At 46.9% G+C, this 19197-nt stretch overlaps 1 protein-coding gene across 10 annotated transcripts in view; it reads right to left on the bottom strand.

The window, feature by feature from the left end:
• The window catches only part of GPHN (gephyrin), a 1934090-nt gene that overhangs the window by 1151094 nt on the left and 763799 nt on the right, over positions 1 to 19197 (bottom strand). For 3 of the 10 annotated variants that reach the window (XM_078659535.1, XM_078659534.1, XM_078659536.1), the window contains one exon: positions 18007 to 18083. The exons of the other annotated variants lie outside the window; for them this stretch is intronic. In XM_078659535.1, coding sequence (XP_078515661.1) covers positions 18007 to 18032 — 26 coding nt within the window. In that variant the 5' untranslated portion in view covers positions 18033 to 18083. The remainder of the gene's footprint in view (positions 1 to 18006; positions 18084 to 19197) is intronic. 10 annotated transcript variants of the gene reach the window in all.

Here is a 19197-nt window from a genome sequence, read left to right as displayed (position 1 = left end):
AATATCAGCAGGTTTGTTGTCTGGGCCGCCTTACTGTGAATTTACACGAGGGTCCCATACAAAAAGCATGCTGTCGGGAACGGCTGGTAGTCGCTGCAATGCCATTCCCATTGGAGTCAGCTCTGCCACAAGTGTTTGCAAGGTGAAGCGACAGCAGCTGCCCCAGTGGAATAACTGCCTTCTCTGGCCCTTTACAGGGCAGTGGACTCCAGAGAAGAATCAATGGGATGGAATAGAATTGTGACTGTTTTTTGCCTCAAGTCCTCTTACCACTTTCCTCTAAATGCAGCTTAGGTCATTTCCCATGATTTTCAGTCAAATGCCACAGGATTGCAACCCAGGTCCTCAAGTTCCAATGTCATCAGCATAAACATTAGCAACTAATTAGAAACTGCAAATGGAAGTGTTCATTTTCACAGTGCATATTCCTCAACATATTCCAGGAAGAAAACTACAGTTACTGTGATACTATGGATGCAATGCAAATAGTGAATGTCCCCAGTTATAGTAAACTACCAAAATAATAACACCCATCATGCTCTGTTCATAAACTCACACAACTCACTGATGACCTCTCAAATGGCTTTTGACCCCCAGAAATCACCCTACTGTTCAATATATTCATGAAATATCTGACGCAGGATATTACATGATACCTACGCAGTTCCAAACCTATGCCGATGACATATTATTAAAGCCCAATAAAACACCACAGCAGGTGGTGAACCTCTGGATAAAGAAGAATCAACATTGATAAGCACTGAAAAAAGATCTTCAAAAAGCTAATTCCTCCAGACTGTAAGTTACGGTTCCTGTGGCCAGTGAACTAGGAGCTGTTCCAAGCCCTGCTCATGCAGTAAAGAACCATGGAATAAGGTTTGTCGAAAAACTGACTTTCACCGCCATATCAACTCGTGGCCAAAATGTCAATGCCTACTATGTGGTAACTGAAGCATGTATGTTTCGATGTGTGATGACGTGCATGGATGTCTGATAGTTTTGCCGGGATTATCCTGTACTACTTTCCTTTCAAACCCCCCCAGACGACCCGCTGACTTGCTTAGAGATATTTGCGCTTGCTGCTGATGGCCACTACTTATTGCCCTTACTTGGGACGGATTCCCTGAACTAAATTATACCATGTGGATTTAATGAACCTGAGAACCATTAATACCAGCTGCTCTATCTACATTTCTTTCTGTGTTTCCATATTTCTACGCCTTGAGAAAGCCCCAGGCCTGCGCGCCGAGAAGGGGTGAAACACGTGTTGGCTGTATTCTGTGCACTATGTTTATTGTCTTCTTACCGTATACATGAAAATAAAAAGTCATTATGCATCAAACTAGGATCAAACATTCTTGGATTATATTGGAACCAGAAAACAACGTACCATACAGCAACTCAGCTCTGCCCGTTATCTCTCTATGGATCATGTTTTAATGGGTTAGGGGTTTCCAAATTCTGAAGGACATCTGAACACTCTGAATTTAGCCATAGTTCAAAGACGGGCAATTTCTGGGACTTCTACCACTTACCTCCAACATGTCTGATAGATTGCTTGCAAGTCTAAAATCAGTCAAAATTGCCAATAAATGGTATTTACAAAAAAGATAGGCTTATTGAATTTGTAAACATGTAGATATGCATGTTTGTAAATAGATCTAAAAACAAAGCACCTCTTACACTGTCGCAGGGATTCCGTTCTCATACAGAACTGTGCATAGAGACTTGGAACCTCAGTAATTAGGGTGTGCCAAACTCACCTTAGTATCCAAAATCCCCTACCAGACTAGCTACAGTGTCTCATTGGTTATTACAAACTCCCAATGTTTAGACAAACCAGAACATGGACTTAGAACACCTCAAGTAACGTGGAACACATGAACACTCTTTCGTTATACAACCATTTCAATCCAGAACAAGGAGTAAATGAGGACGCGTGCACATTTGAAATGTTTATTTTCTAATGCAGTGTTCTCAAGCGCAGTATCTTAGCTAATACAAGCAAACATATTATAAGAAAAAAGTAATCAGCATAGTTACTAGTCCATAGAATACCAAGGGTGAAAGCATATTAAAATGCTAAAGGGAAGAAGGCTACAAGACACCTAATTCTCACCCTCCCTTGCTAGTATATTATATCTAAGAAGGTCTCTTTGGGTTTTAGCAGGGCAGCCTCATACCTCAGATCCTAGTGGTAAGGGATCACATCATCTTCCACCAGCTCTCTGCATGCGAAGCACCATCAAATGTGTGTGTATGCTCTGTGCAATGCAATATAAAACGCGCCTAAAGCCAGAATTTGGCCGCAGCTGCATGTATGTTATGTCTAGGAACGTGCGAAGATCAGACCTCATAACAACCACTGTGTCGAGATATCTTTGAAGGCTTCAGCACTCACTGTACAGACACAGCTCACCAAGCAAAGCTGATATCAGAGCAATAACATATTATTTTTGTGTGAAGCAAAACATTCTACTAGGCTCAAAGCTAAAGTAACAATTATGTGTCGTGTGCAGAAGCAGCAGAAAGGTAAAATGGCGTTTAAACTCCTAATAAGCTCATGCTAACTTAACACAGTGTGTAGGCAAAGCATATCTATATGACACCCTCCCTTGATCAGAGCACAGATAAGATAAGATATGGGGCACATATTTGAAATGCAGAGTTCAAGAACGATAGTCAGTTCAAATTTGAGTAAGTGAAAAAAAAATTTTGGTCACTCAAAAAACCAAAATCTCATAATCATGACAGTTTAGTGTTCGCCGGAATCAAAGTCAATAGGTCTGGGGCTCAAAAAGTTTTCCATAGCTCCGAAAAAAAAAAAAAAAATGTTTAATGTCAATAAAGGCATCGACAGACCTCAGCCTAGCACTGAATATGCAAAATAAGCAGCAACAGCTTCCAAAAGGAAGTCACTGTTCTCATCCGAAAATAATTCAGCCATCCAATTCAATATTGGGAAAGAACATACATGTTCTTCAACTACCGGAGCCTCTAGCACCATCAGAGGGCAACTCGGTGGGTTCTCAATGAAGCTGTGTGCCAAGAAATCTTGCGCCGCTGCGAATATATTCCAACGACCCAGCATTCCATGCATCGCTGCAAAGGCCATAATCCCTCCGTCAGTACAAAGCAATTCAAGAGCAACTAAGGGGCTCATGAGCTGGTTATAATCCACCTCGAGAGACACCGTATTGCAGAGACACAAATCCAGGGCCCAGTCGAAATCGCAACTCAGGCAATGAAAGACAGGCTGGACACATGTAAAATAGGAAAATCGAAACGATAATCCATAAGCTGCACTTAAAGTGGCGAGCGGCAGCGCACCATAGTATTCAAGCATCCTGTTGCGAAACAGTGCCAGCCGCGACAGCTCGTCTTGGAACACAGGATGTGCATCCATTTTGAATAAAACAAAACAGCAAAAGAACGCCTGCAGCCAGTGCCAGTAAAACGGGAAATCCACCAAATAAGCTGGAAAAGATCGAATGGAAGAAAGCAGGAATTACCCCAAATATATGTTGAAATGAAGTCACAAGACCGCTGCAAACTACTTTAAAAAAGTGCGCCAGCCCCGTTGTGGAGGATGCATTGAAGATTGTGTCAATCAGTTCACCGAAATGCAATGGTAGGTCAGTATTTAATAAAGCATGCACCTCTGTGCGGGTGTTAGCTACGTGAAGGACAAATGTTTCACGAGCAGATGTGAGGGCAACTTCTTTTTGGGACAATAGAGCTCTCATGCGACTCATCTTATTGAACTCTGCTTTCAAGGTCGGAATCCTCGGCCAGATGGAAACATCCAGTTTCCCATGCGTGGGTGGATACATCACATTTTTACAGCAAACCACACATTCACTGACGGTAACGACATAAGCAATGCCTCTTATTAACCCACAGCAATCCTCATTGTTTAATAGTGAATAACTCCCATTTGCCAGAAATGTGAATGTGGGAACGATAGTGGGCAGGGGGGTACCTTTCAAAACACAGGCTAAATTAGGCTCGTTGTGATTACAAAAGCTGTGTAATTGGATATGTCTACACATTAATGAGTGATCCGGTGTTTCAGTGTATTCTTCACCTTTCAGATAAATTTCCTTGCCCTCCCTAAGGCATCTGTATGTAAAAGGAAGCGACCAGGCTTCATGGAGATAGGAGCTAGCAAGAGGCTCGTATCTACCAATGGCAAAATACTTCATACAATTTTTTAATTTGAAAAGAGCAATCGGCAGAGTTATTAATCCGTGGATAAGCTACGTTGCCGTAGTGGCCTCTGCCACAGAAAATGGTAAAGATTCCAAACGTTCAATGTAACATGGAAAAAGAAGCATCCTTCATTGAAAGTAAACGTTGCTTATCAGTCAAATTAAACGGGGCAAATAGAGAAAAGGTATTCATGTAATGCCATGGAACTTTCCCGGCTTTGAGTGTCTGCAGCATCCAAGCAAACTGCATAACAGAACGCAATTGATTTTGACCATGGTATAACACAGACACTTCATCTTGCACAATATCAACAACAGATGGCACAATATTGTCCAACGTGTAAATGCGGGAAGAAAGCGCGTTAATGCTATTATCTACCACTGCAAGCACTTTTTCTAAATTAGCCTGATCTATAGCCCTAAGGCCCGTAGCCGCCTCAATCTGGGATGTTTTCCAGAGTTCGTTATAAACAGCATATATCCATCTTTTAGATCTACCTTTAGCTGGGCCTTTTATGAAATCATTCAGATCAACATCGTCAGTCAGTTTAGATAAATGCAGTTTAACTGACGCCAAGGTCGAATGTTTGAGCCAAGTCTGTCATAATTTGCCTACTGAATAGGTAGTTACAGAATGGTCACTCTCAAACCGGGGATCCACCATGACCTGTGTAAAGCCTTCAGCCAAACCCATATAACGATGTTGGCACGAGTCAGCACTTCTGTGCCAGAGCAACCAACCATTGGGATCCAAACTGGATATGTTAAAGGACGAATTTAGCAACAGAGTTTGCAACTCTCTAATCGAACATTTTGTAGTATTACCCCCAACCTGAATATTCTTCCAAATCAGGGAAGGAAGGAGTATTTAATTTTTTAGAAGTAGCCAATCCAAAGCATGTTGCCTGTGAAATGGTAGAATTCAAAAACAACATATGATTCGGGATGAGACATGTACGGTGCAAAGCCTCAGTGCCTTGTACCTGCCAACTTTTAGAACCCCAAACAGAATTAAGGTCAATTGTTTCCTTCCACAACTCGTAGCCTCCAACAGCTAGCTGGTCTAGAAAGGACTTCGAGTACAATTATTTAGTATCGGTAAGTCTAACCTTGGACATGGACTTTTCTGTCATTTTAAAATAAAATGATGAGGGATTAGACTGATTAAAACCAGTAAAATAAGTGTACTTTTTCAAAAAGGTACTCAAACTGCCTTGTATTGGAGCCGGACAATGTTCCCATTGTGTATGATTCACAGTGCTCCTCCTGGAATTAGTTTTATGTAGTTAGGGGTTACCAAAATGTTGGTAACAAAATAAATCACCATAGTTAGCAGATTCTAAATACAAATCTTCAGCATCAAAGGCAGCATAATATTTCAAATCAGAAAACAACACTTCTACGGCCTGAACATCCCAATCATGAGAACGTATGTTTTGTTTAACTACATCCCCCATGTTAACTTCAATCAATCAATCAATCAATCAATCAATCATGCCATTTGTATAGCGCACTACTCACCCGGGAGGGTCTCAAGGCGCTTGGGGGGAGGGGTATGCTACTGCTCGAACAGCCAGGTCTTGAGTTGTTTCCTGAAGGCGAGATGGTCCTGGGTCAGCCGAAGGTGGATGGGGAGGGAGTTCCAAGTCTTGGCAGCCAGGTAAGAGAAGGATCTTCCTCCGGCGGTGGCTCTTCGGATGCGTGGTACGGCTGCGAGGGCGAGGCTGGTGGACCGTAGCTGGCGGGTGGGCGTGTAGAAGGTCAGGCGGTCGTTGAGGTACTTGGGGCCCAGGTCGTGGAGAGACTTGTGTGCGTGGGTGAGGAGCCGGAACGTGATCCTCTTGTCGACGGGGAGCCAGTGCAGGTTCCTCAGGTGGCTGGAGATGTGGCTGCGTCGGGGGACATCCAGGATGAGTCGGGCGGAGGCGTTCTGGATGCGCTGAAGTCTTTTCTGTAGCTTGGCTGTGGTTCCGGCGTAGAGGGCGTTTCCGTAGTCCAGTCGGCTGGTGACGAGTGCCTGGGTGACAGTCTTCCTGGTCTCGGTCGGGATCCAGCGGAAGATCTTGCGAAGCATACGCAGGGTGTTGAAGCACGATGAGGAGACGGCGTTGACTTGTCTGGTCATCGAGAGGGAGGGGTCCAGGATGAAGCCCAGGTTGCGTGCGTGGTCGGTTGGCTTGGGTGCGGTGCCCAGGGCTGGGGGCCACCAGGAGTCGTCACAGGCGGAGGGCGAAGATCCCAGGATGAGGACTTCCGTCTTGTCCGAGTTCAGTTTCAGGCGGCTGTCCTTCATCCACTCAGCGACGTCTTTCATCCCTTCGTGTAGGCAGGTTCTGGCGGTGTCGGGGTCTCTGGTGAGGGAGAGGATCAGCTGGGTGTCGTCGGCGTAAGAGATGATGTTGAGGTTGTGCTGGCGTGCGATGGCTGCGAGAGGTTTCATGTAGATGTTGAAGAGGGTGGGGCTGAGTGAAGATCCTTGCGGGACGCCGCAGATGACTTCGGTGGCCTCGGAGTGAAACGGGGGGAGGCGGACTCTTTGTGTTCTTCCGGCGAGGAACGAGATGATCCACTCCAGTGCCTTCTCTTGGATACCGATGTTGCTGAGGCGCTGGACTAGGGTGCGGTGGCAGACCGTGTCGAACGCAGCGAAGAGGTCCAGGAGGATGAGGGCCACTGTTTCCCCCTTGTCGAGCAGGGTCCGGATGTCGTCGGTGGCTGCGATGAGGGCGGTCTCGGTGCTGTGGTTGGCTCTGAAGCCGGACTGCGAGGGGTCGAGGGATCCGTTCGTCTCGAGGAAGGCGGTCAGCTGTCTGTTGACGATCTTCTCGATGACTTTAGCAGGAAAAGGGAGGAGCGAGATGGGGCGGAAGTTTTTGAGATCGGTGGGGTCCGCTGTAGGTTTCTTCAGGAGGGCGCTGATCTCGGCGTGCTTCCAGCTCTCCGGGAAGGTGGCGGTGTTGAAGAAAGCGTTGATGATGTTCCGGAGTTGGGGTGCGATGGTGGAGTCGGCCTTGTTGAAGACGTGGTGTGGGCAGGGGTCGGTCGGTGATCCGGAGTGGATGGTGTTCATCGTGCGGGCTGTGTCTTCGGTGGTCACCGTGGTCCAGGTGCGAAGGGTGGCGGTGGGGGGCGTTGGTTCGACGGTTGGGTGCGTGGGTGCGTGGGTGGGTGGGGCGCCGAAGCTGTTGTGGATGTCAGCAATCTTGCGGTGGGAGAACGAGGCGAGGGAATCGCAGAGATCTTGTGACGGAGTGATGCCGTTGGTGCCGGTGCTGGGGTTGGAGAACTCCTTGACGATAGTGAAGAGCTCTTTGCTGTCGTGGGCGTTGTTGTCCAGTCGTTCCTTCAGGGATTTCTTCTTGGTGGTGCGGATGAGCTGGTGGTGCTTGCGGGTAGCGTGTTTGAGGGCGGTCATGTTGTCGGTGGTCCGGTCGAGGAGCCAGGCTTTCTCGAGGGTGCGGCAGGTCTTCTTGGAGTCCTTGAGGTCGTCGGTGAACCAGGATGCCTTCTTGCTTCTGGGTCTGCTGGGAGGGTTCTTTAGTGGCGCGAGGTCGTCGGCGCAGGCGGTCAGCCACTCTGTGAAGTTGCGGGCTGCTTCGTTGGGGTCTGTTGTGTTGGCGGGTGGGCTCTGGCTGAGGGAGGTGGTGAGCTGGTCTGCGGTGATCTTGCTCCAATCCTGTGAGGTACCCGTTGCGGGTGGTGGTGAGTCGTGGATCTTTTGAAGCTGAAGTGGACGCAGCTGTGGTCGGTCCAGTGAAGTCCGGTGGCGTGGCTGAAGGTGATGTACTTGCTGGAAGAGAAGACGGGATCAAGCGTGTGGCCGGCATAGTGGGTGGGGGTGTTGACCAGTTGCTTGAGTCCAAGGTTGGCGAGGTTTTCCAGCAGGGCGGTGGTGTTGCGGTACTTGTTGTTCTCCAGGTGGAAGTTGAGGTCCCCTAGGAGGATGTAGTCGGTGGAGGGGAGGGCGTGCGGGCTGATGAAGTCTGTGATGTCTTCGCTGAATTGTGTGCGTGGTCCCAGGGGTCTGTAGACGAGGGTGCCTCTGAGGGTCGTCTTAGGGTCGGTGTGAATCTGGAAGTGGAGATGTTCGGCTGCGGCGAAGGAGTCGTTGGCGTCGGTCGTGATGCGGATGGTGTTCTTGTGGACGATGGCAATGCCACCTCCGGTCTGGTTGATGCGGTCCCTCCTGATGATCTTGTACCCGTCCGGGATGGCGATGGCGGGTGCAGAGGAGGCGTTCATCCAGGTTTCCGTGAAGAAGGCGACGTCCGGTGATGTAGCGTCGAGGAGGTTCCAGAGTTCCACGGCATGTCTGTGGACGGAGCGGGTGTTGATCAGGATGCACTTGAGGTGGTTGCTGCTGGTGTTTGTCTTGGCGGGTGCGGGGCAGGTTCGGAGGCAGGTGAACTTGCAGGTGCAGCAGGTGAAGGGTCCGTGGGTGCGTCTCGGGGTGGCTCGGCAGCAGGCGTGGGTCCGGCCGGCATTGAGTGCGTTGAGAGTGGCGGTGTCGTAGGTTAGTCGGGTCGTCTTGCCTCGGCGGGGAGGGCCAGGGGTCCTGGCGCTGGGCGCAGACGGGCTTACCTTTGGCGCACCTTCGGCGCTCATTCGGTGCTCCCGCTGCGCGCGTCTGGGGGCGTCATAAGTAAGGAGCCGGGAGGGAGGAGCAGCTGGGTGGCGGGAGCGGGGCGGCGAATGGAATCACAGGGGGGCGGGGCCGCAGGGAGGCAGCGGCGGGAAATTCCAAGAAGCAGCGGGCAATTCCCAGGAGCAGCGGGAAATTCCCAGGAGCAGCGGGCAGCGAGCGAAGGAATATGCAGGCAGGAGGCGGCAAAGGCAGGCAGGAGCGGCAGCAGTGAGTGGGGCGACCAAGCCCTGTGGAGGGCTGAGCGGTCACACTCTGTGGTCCCCTACGGTCCCCTTAAGTAAGGAGCCGGGAGGGAGGAGCAGCTGGGTGGCGGGAGCGGTGCGGCGAATGGAATCACAGGGGGGCGGGGCCGCAGGGAGGCAGCGGCGGGAAATTCCAAGAAGCAGCGGGCAGCGGGAAATTCCCAGGAGCAGCGGGAAATTCCCAGGAGCAGGGGAAATTCCCAGGAGCAGCGGGCAGCGAGCGAAGGAATCTGCAGGCAGGAGGCGGCAAAGGCAGGCAGGAGCGGCAGCAGTGAGTGGGGCGACCAAGCCCTGTGGAGGGCTGAACTTCAAGCACATTAGGGACATTGATAACCTCAGTGGGGCCATGTATTTGAAATTTAACAGCATCCCATATAATCCCATCCAGGACAGGCCAAGCAGTCATGTTCACAAAAGCCAAGTCTCTCTTCAATCTATGTGCAGTATATGCGAGGAGGAATGGGGTGCCAATGTTACATTGAGATGTCGAATGCATGTTCTCTCTTCGACATAGTGTCCATTGACGATTCGGAAAAAATAAAACACAAAACCAATTGACATAAAAAGGTAAATCGAAAAAAGCACCAGCCAAATATATGTCCAAGGGGGAATCAAAAAATGTTTTTTAAATAATCTTGCATAGGCTGTAATCCGTGAATGCTTTCCTGAAGTGGGCGAAACAGTGTCAAATGTAAATCTGGATTCTGTGGCCAAACGAGTTTGTAAATCAGGCATCGATAAGTCAGTTGGGTAAGTGTAGTCAGTTTCATCAAGTTGAGTACCAGGCAATGTACTCAATAAAGGACTAGAAATTGCAGGCATCTCGAGGGCAATCTCAGGTTCAGGATTCGAAGTCGAGGCCACCACAGAATTTCTCACTATCGAACGACAGTGTGTATCTTGACATTGTCAATGGAGATATACCTGTTTTCCTTACGACCAGGAAGTGGTGGTAAAATGACTTTTCTTGTGCCCTTCACACCAAGCACGGGAACTGGAGCTCGATAAGAGGGACCAAATTCTTTCTTGTTTTCGATCTCCTCTCGAACCAATTCTCCAACTTGGGGTAGCCAGCCAACTACCGGGATCTGCAACGCATCATCCGAGGTGGAGGGCAAATGTTCCTTTGCAAGACTGTCTCTCGTCTCTTGTAGATTCTGTAAAACATTGCAATGTTCATCTACGTCAAAGGAGGCAGCAACAGCCACCGAGTCTAGACCGTCAAGGTCCGGTACATACATCTTGATACCAAAGAGCATTTTGTATAGGGTCCGCCCACCCAGAGACCTTCTAGGGAGATTATTAAGAGCAAGCAACACGCCATTGAGGTGGGCCAGCCAGTTCCTGCCAATGCCTATAACTCGAGCTGTCAATGATTGCTTTAAGTCACGGTTCATTCGTTCCACAACACTATTACCCTCAGGTCTGTATGGAGACGAAAACTTGACTTGGACCCCCAACAAAGCCATGGCATCCTTATACGCCTTAGATACGAAAGCAGGACCCTGATCCGAATGGAAGGTACCACAGGCAAAAATTTCTACAAAGACACGCAAATCCCTTATGACAGTCCATGAATCAGCGCTGTGGTGAGGCCATACCCACACAAAGCGTGTGCATGAATCAACTGCTACTAATATGTATTTATACACAGTATCAGAAGAAAAAGGACCGCAGTGATCTAAATAAACACACCCAAGTGGTTTATTAAAAATGAACAACTGTGTATGGGGCGGAAGCGCAGCAGTTGAAGGCTTAATCTGCTGACAAATGTCACATTGAAGGACATAATCACGCGTCTGTTTGTACAGTCCCCGCCACCAAAAACGCTGTTATAACGGAGCCACAGTGGCTGAAACGCCTGCATGCGCAGACGCAACCCCTTCATGGGCCGTTGTGATCAATATATTTCTGCGATCCGAGTTGGGAATCAATCTCTCCCCAACGTCAGGTATTTTCACATAAGGAACCTTATCGGGACTTAAGTGGTATGAATACTTCGAAGGGAACCCCTTAGGATATTTACTTCCCTTCTCAGTCGCAGCAACAGCTGCCAAAATATCATCATCAATCTTACTTTTGGACCGTGTAACTGCTGCAACTAAATATGTCGATACTGCTGATTTTGCTGCCTCATCGGCAAGCGAATTGCCAACAGCGTGGACTCTCACCCGCTGATGACCAAGAGTATGAATTACAAACACGAGTGGCAACTGCTCTTTAAGCTCAGCCACACGGACCCAGATAATTTAATGTTTTATTGTGCTACCCTTGGAATCACGAAAATCATTCTGAATCCATAAGAACAAGTTTTCATTGTAAGACTGGACACAGTAGTAAGAATCACTTACAATAAGAGTAGTCACACTAGGATCAGCGTACTCCAATGCAAGCATCAGAGCACGAAGCTCTGCCAATTGTGCGGTGCAGTCCCCTATAGTCTGCGTGTGCACGACTCTGGACTTGAACTCATCGTTCACCATGGCACCTACCACAATGGCGCAAGCGGAAACGTATGCGTGTTTAGACCCATGCGCAACCTGCGCCGAACCATCAGTGTATATGATGCAATTGAAATCTTCCAAAGGCCGCATAGCCAAAGGTGCAGGATGAACAAATTCATATTGCAAAAACTCCTGCGACTGTAAGGAGGCATCAAAAATAAACGTGACATCCGGAGATGTCAATGATGCTGCCCATTGTATCCACTGAGGGTGCAAAGCTTTAGAATTTGGTACACTGGCTTTCGTCACTGCCTCTAATGCAGGAAACGGGGTTACCACCAACATGCGTTTTCCCTGTAACAGAGCACGTTCCTTAAGAATCGCCATCTGCACTGCTGTCAATACTTTCTCCACAGTGGAAAATCGCATTTCAGCCGAAGTGTACAAGTGTGACTTGTAGGCAATAGGTACTGTGTCTCCTTCGTTAAAAGTAAGGTAAGTGAAACCCACCGCCCCAGGGATGATTCTTATCACCAGGTTGGTGTGGTTATCATGAGTCAGTAAAAATTTTGATTCGAGCAGATCAGCCTGCAAAGATTGGAGAATTGCTGAGTGTTCTGGCAGCCAGCATGATTTGGTAAAAGTAGGTTGTATCAAAGCAAACAGAGGCTTGATACGCTGGGCATATTCAGGAATGTATGTCCTCCCGAATTTCAAAAATCCCAGCAAAGACTGTAATTTTTTCAGAGTTGTCGGAGCGCGCAGTTGTGCGCATTTCTCCAAAATGTGAGGAGCCAATCCTCGGCCTTCATTGTTGAGCTCGTAGCCCAGGAACAACACTGTGTACTCTGCAATGTGTGACTTTGCAAAGTTGAATTTGTAACCAAAGTCCGCAAAGCTACAAATTATGCGGTCAAGTCGACACAGATGCTCCCAAAGCTCGTCGTCCGTGAGATAAATATCATCCACATATGAACAAACATCTGGGTCTACTCTCTCCAAGAGAGAGACTATGCGGGCAGCAAACACCCCAGGACTATTCTTATAGCCCATTGGTAAACTTTAGAACTGTTTTTGTACTCTGCGGCATGTAAAACTGGTCCATTGGGAACTTAGACCATCCAAATGGTGGGCATAAAAAACGTTGGATATGTCAAGCGTGGTTTTAAACCGCTTACGGACATGACTATCCACTAAGGCAGAGCCGTGAGTATTCTGTACTGCACAGGTACAGCAATGCGAGTTCAAATGCCGGTAATCCAATACCAAACGATATGATCCGTCAGGCTTGGTCACAGTAAAAAGCGGGTTATTCATCGGTGACACAGCCTCGGCTAACAAAATGTCATAGGTAGTCGTAAGATTTTCCCAAACCACCCCTTTTATGGTACGTTGTATGTCACCTTAAATGAACAGGACTATTTCATAAAGTGTATCAGGGGGAGCTACTCTAGTGTCAGCTGTCTCCACAACAACATAACGGTCAGTCGCTGTCACCTTCAGTAGTGGACGCAGGGCCTCTCGCACTATGGTAATCTCCGCCGCGCTGTCCAGCAAGGTCAGAGCCAATGTCTGAATCCGAAGCTGCGTTCTCACTATCTATGGCATATCTCGCTGTTAATGCGGCGACTTTCTTTTTCTGAAACTGGGGTCTTTTCGGTGTAGATTCATCCTGCTTGCCTTTACCGTCTTTCGGGCGGGGCTGGTCGCTTCCCTGCTGGCCACCCCGACCCCTGCCGCCACCTCCACCACCGGTCGATGAGGCCGATGAGTCCTGAAAAGAACGAGGAGAGCGTTGATCAGAAACCTGAAAACGATCAGGTGATTTTATTGTCGCGCGATCGCGCAAGTCATAAATACGTTCTGGGGGCGCAGGCAATGGAGATGCAGGACGAGACTCCTGTCTCTGCTGTTGTTGTTTACCCTGTTTTTGTTTTTTCGGCCAATTTAGTTTTTTGGTCTTGGGCTGTTCGTCAGTTTCTGACTCCTGCCCTTGGGGTTGTTTCTTCTCTTTAGTAGAAAATGGCTTGAGACCCACGCTATTGCGGCCCACTGTCTTATAAGCCGCCGCAATAATCCTTACTAACTGTCGGGGTTTCTCGACATCGGGAATCGCCTGCAAAGCATTGGACACCTGAAAGTTCACCGCATCTCCCTTGACATTTGCAAGAATGAGATTGGAAACTACATCAAAGGAGCCACATAGGCGCATGCCCAATTCAACTACAGCCTCATGTCCATGCTCATCCTGAACACGTTTAAGGACCGTCGGCAGGACAGTCATAGACGGAGTGCCGTAGCACCTCGCATATACTGCCGCAAAGGTCTTACCCCATGTCTCACAGTCACCAATCTATGGTGTCAAGTCTTTTGGCATGCTAATTGTCAGAATCCTGTGTTTTTCACCAGGAGTCGTGTTAGGAAATACCGCTTCCAGCTGGTCAAACTTTTCGGCAAGCCAGAAAGGAAAATCATCCTTATCCTGGGGGCGCTTGCCCATCACAGCGTTGACCATTACAGGACTAAACTTCATTCTGCCCTATCCGGCAGGAAGCGCCGCACCACCTGGGATTACGGCAATTACGGGCAATGTATTGCACTAACGACCGAATCACGCTGATTGCGACTACATATAGTCATCTTAACTCAACAACGGTACACGCCCCATGCTGAGGATGAGGTGTAAATCCAGCCAAAACAGGCCAAGTTGCGCCTGGAATGGACAAAGGATCTAACCTCGGAGCTGTCAAAGAGTGGGGTAGGGCGCCATCAAACCAAACGCGGTGCTGCCAAGCATCAATAGGAACTTCCTGTGCCCTATACGGAGCATATTCCTGTGGCACAGCAGTGGGAGCGTATGTGTCGAACACAGTAGTATTTGCGGTCACAGCTGGGAAGGTCACCCACGAGTAAAAAATTTCATATGGGTAAGCCACCTCTGCACTCACCACCATTATTACGGCCATGCCAACCACGGGAACATTATAAGTCTGCAAATGATTGCGCACCGCAATACGACTATGTTGCGGAATGTTCACCGCTGCCATAATGACACAGAAAGAAAGAGGTACAAAGTAAACTTTGTAGCACAACTGGGTAGTAAATCAAGGAAACCGTTTCGAAAGATTCAAGCTTGAAAAGACCTATGTAAATATAGGTAGGTTTTTCCGATACCACCGTTAACCGGAAACAATAGTGAAGGGGTTAAGGATTGAATGTTGCACTACTCAAGTGTCATGTAATAAGATCACCAACGGTGGGGCGCCATGTCGCAGGGATTCCGTTCTCATACAGAACTGTGCATAGAGACTTGGAACCTCAGTGAATTAGGGTGTTCCAAAACTCACCTTAGTACCCAAAATCCCCTACCAGACTAGCTACAGTGTCTCATTGGTTATTACAAACTCCAAATGCTTAGACAAACCAGAACATGGACTTAGAACACCTCAGGTAACGTGGAACACAAGAACACTCTTTCGTTATACAATCATTTCAATCCAGAACAAGGAGTAAATGAGGACGCGTGCACATTTGAAATGTTTATTTTCTAATGCACTGTTCTCAAGCGCAGTATCTTAGCTAATACAATCCAACATATTATAAGAAACAAAGTAATCAGCATAGTTACTAGTCCATAGAATACAACGGGTGAAAGCATATTAAAATGCTAGTGGGAAGAAGGCTAGAAGACACCTAATTCTCACCCTGCCTTGCTAGTATATTATATTATATTATATTATATCTAAGAAGGTCTCTTTGGGTTTTAGCAGGGCGGCCCCATACCTCAGATCCTAGTGGTAAGGGATCACATCATCTTCCACCAGCTCTCTGCATGCGAAGCACCATCAAATGTGTGTGTATGCTCTGTGCAATGCAATATAAAACACGCCTAAAGCCAGAATTTGGCCGCAGCTGCATGTATGTTATGTCTAGGAACGTGCGAAGATCAGACCTCATAACAACCACTGTGTCGAGATATCCTTGAAGGCTTCAGCACTCACTGTACAGACACAGCTCGCCAAGCAAAACTGATATCAGAGCAATAACATATTATTCTGTGTGAAGCAAAACATTCTACTAGGCTCAAAGCTACAGTAACAATTATGTGTTGTGTGCAGAAGCAGCAGAAAGGTAAAATGGCGTTTAAACTCCTAATAAGCTCATGCTAACTTAACACAGTGTGTAGGCAAAGCATATCTTTATGACAACACCCTTGTTGCAAAAACACTCCTGAGCTCTGGCACTTCGCACTACATTTCCCCTCGTAGTTCATGCCTTACTTGAGCTGGTGATTTCCCACTACAGTTACTGACAACACTAAACGCTTGCACCAGCTCATCTGTGCAACATACAGAGGGGAAACCAAGGACAGGGGCTGCTGTGCATGAGAGATCCCCTTCCGGACCCTTACTTAATTTGTGTAGGGTGCAGGGCTTTAAGTGGTCCGGGTCTCACCGGTGCTGAGCACCAGCAGTTTTTTAAATGGGTCCTCAAAACGGGTCTCTATCGGGCTCTGTTTTGTGCCCTGGCACAGGCGGTCCATTTTTTTCTGGACTGCTGTGACATCAGGCACTTCGATGTGCGCGTTCTCACACTAGTGGAGAAGTTACGGCATGACGTCATGCCAAGTGAGCATTGTAGGGAAGGGAAATCCTTTAACAAGAGTCAATTTGACTCTGGATTTCCCTTCTCCCTTCTCTTTTTGAAACTCAGGAGCAGCAACATTGTCGTGGTGTCACCAGGGCTGTAAGTGGAAGCTTTTTCAATATTATATACAAGCCATAGTTGCTGCTTATTTATCTTATGCAACTAACAACCACTGACAAAGCCAATAGTCCTGACTTGTTGTAGGTATGATATTACGCGTTGTATCACATCTGGATGCAATGACAGAAACAGCAAAATACAAATCTGTGGCACACTATGCTAAACACAGATTTTTAGCTTACGTGTTTTAAGCCATGCCCTTAATTACATTAGCCACGCCCCTTTATGAGACTCCCTATTTTTTTCATTCCACTTAAAGCCCTGGTTGGGTGCATAAATGCCAACCCTCTCAATTCAGGAAGGAGCCTACCGATTTCAAGGCTACTATCCTGTCTCCGGATACCTGCATGCAAAACCGGATTCCTCAGCGGGCTTCAGACTGCAGAGACTGGTCTTGTGTGACTCGGATTATGCCCTGCCAGTAACCTGCTCCTGCAGAACAGTGCACACGATTTTTTGTCACACTCTCTCTGCCTGCCATGTGCTCCTGACAGGTAAGGGAAAATTTACTTTTGCATTTCTGATATGCAGGAATGCAAATATACGTTAGCATTTTGCAAGTGTGCAGTAGCACACTTACAAGTCTAATACATGCCAATAGACCAGATGCAGACTGCAACAGATGTTAATGGGAGAAATACATTCTCCCGATTATTTTAAAAAAAATCTCCCACTTCCCTTTTCCAAAATGTTGGCATATAAGTAAGTGGGTGTTGCAGGTGGTGGGCGCCTACACTCACATTTGGGGATTGTGAATTATTTTTCAGCATCATACTTTGGCCCAGAGCAGGAGAGAGAAAGGCAGAGCAAGGAGACAGGGTAAGAAAGGGAACAGTAAAAAAATGAGAAACATGGATACAAAAAAAACAATCAAGAGTGAGGAATGAGGATACTGGAGGTGTAGGGAGGAGAAAGAAACAGCCATGAGATGGAATCAAGACTAGGCAGCCTTGGAAATCGGCAATTCCAGCATTCAAGTTACTAAGAAAAACGTCCAATTTAAGACAGAGGTGTACTTTCAGTGTTTGCAAACCAGGGAGTTGCGCCACAGGGAAATGAAAACATGTTCACAAATTAAGTCATTAGGATAAGGCGTTCAAGCAGTGCATTAAAATAAACACCACAAAACGGCTAAGGCGCTCGACCTCGGACCTGGGGATCTGGGTTCGAGTCTCGGTAACGACGCCAAAAACCCCCTGTGATTCTGGGCAAATCACTTAATCTCCCCGTGCCTAAAAAAAAAAAAAAAAAAAAAAATGAAAGTGTGTCCTCATGTAACGTAACTGGTGCTATGTAAAGCGCTCTGATAACTGATTCGGTTCGGTTCTAGTTCGCGCTATATAAAACTCCCAAAAAAAACAAAAAACCCCTTCCTATCAAGTTAAACATCAACTCAATACAGCTTTCTCTCCATACACACACAAAATCTGCACGAGATATGTAACAAACAGTAAGGCAATAAAAGCAGAATTGATACCCTTATATTTGCTTTTTCCAAAATAAATGCGTTGCACTAATTAAATTCGAACTGTAGCTGGTTGTAGACATTTGCTGCCAAGATTCTGTACTAGGCAGACAAGCTAGTATTTACAAATCACAGTAAATTAATGTTTGAAAGTATTTTCACAGGCAAGAAAAGACAAGACAAGAATATTCAAACAGAATGTCAGCAAAACTGCACATGTTCAAAGTCTTACCTGGATGACTTAGCAGAATCACACATATTCAAGATATATTTGTTCTAGTACAGGTGGCGTCCGTGAGAAGCTCCATGCTGTAGAATTATGAAAGATTTTCGTAATGTGTTTACTCGCAACTGTTTTGCTCTATTACAGTCTGATTGGTCTACTTTGTGAGAACCTTATACAACTGTATTGAATGTATGAAATTCATTATTTAGAACCCAATAAAAGGGTTCTCTTTTGGGATGAATTAAAGAGCCTTCCTTCTCTTACTGACCTCAGCAGGTGAATCCATGCCGGATTGCTCTCCCATTATATACCCTGTAATTTGATGACCTGAACGTGATTGATTCTGTACCATATCTGACCTTTGCACTCTGATTTAGTGATTGATTGATTTTGGCTATATTTATTGATTTCTGTACAATTTATAATCTGAATATAAACCTTTAAGGTTGAAGTCTTCACTGTTTTTCATTCTTGTAGAACCAAATGGGTTCCACATGCCTACATTCAATTTGAGTGTTTGTAAGAGACGCAGGCCCAGCAAGGAGCATCAACACCCACTAAGGCAATGGTCTTCAAACTTTTTTATTCCGCGCCCCCCCAGTGTAGATAAACAATTCGCCGGCCCCCCCCTCAAAATATTTCACAATTATTTTATTTAACTGGCACTTTTTAAATATGTCTGGACTTATTTAAACATTGCAGCTAAGTTCTGTCACTGTTTTAGAAATGCAAACAAATACATGATTTCCAAACATACTATTCCGGTGAGGCAGGCCTTACTAATATGCAAAGGATCCAGTGTGGTTATTCAAAATGGCAGTGTGGGTCTTGGAGAAAATTTGAAGTCCCTTCCCTTTTGACACCTTCTCCCAGCCAGGATTTAAATGACAAAGGATGTGAATGATGGCTCATTACAGACGTGCTTACTGCTGCTCATTTTTTTAGGCTGAAAACAAAGCATAATGTTTCTTTTGGCCAGAGCCTGGCGCCCCCCCCCTGAGATCACTCGAGGCCCCCCTAGGGGGGCCCGGCCCCCAGTTTGAAGACCTCTGCACTAAGGGATTAACACCGCTCCTGCTCCATCAGTTGCACAGGGGAAGGTGGAGAGTTACACCAACACCAACAGACGTATCAATCTTGACACAGCCCTGGCGTCACGTCCGGATGTCCACTATGTGCGTACATTTACACTGAACT

The sequence above is a fragment of the Lissotriton helveticus genome, chromosome 9, assembly GCF_964261635.1.
Source record: "Lissotriton helveticus chromosome 9, aLisHel1.1, whole genome shotgun sequence".
Lineage (NCBI taxonomy): Eukaryota > Metazoa > Chordata > Amphibia > Caudata > Salamandridae > Lissotriton > Lissotriton helveticus.
The sequence above is the reverse complement of the archived record's forward strand: the minus strand, read 5'-3'. Positions and strand labels throughout refer to the sequence as shown.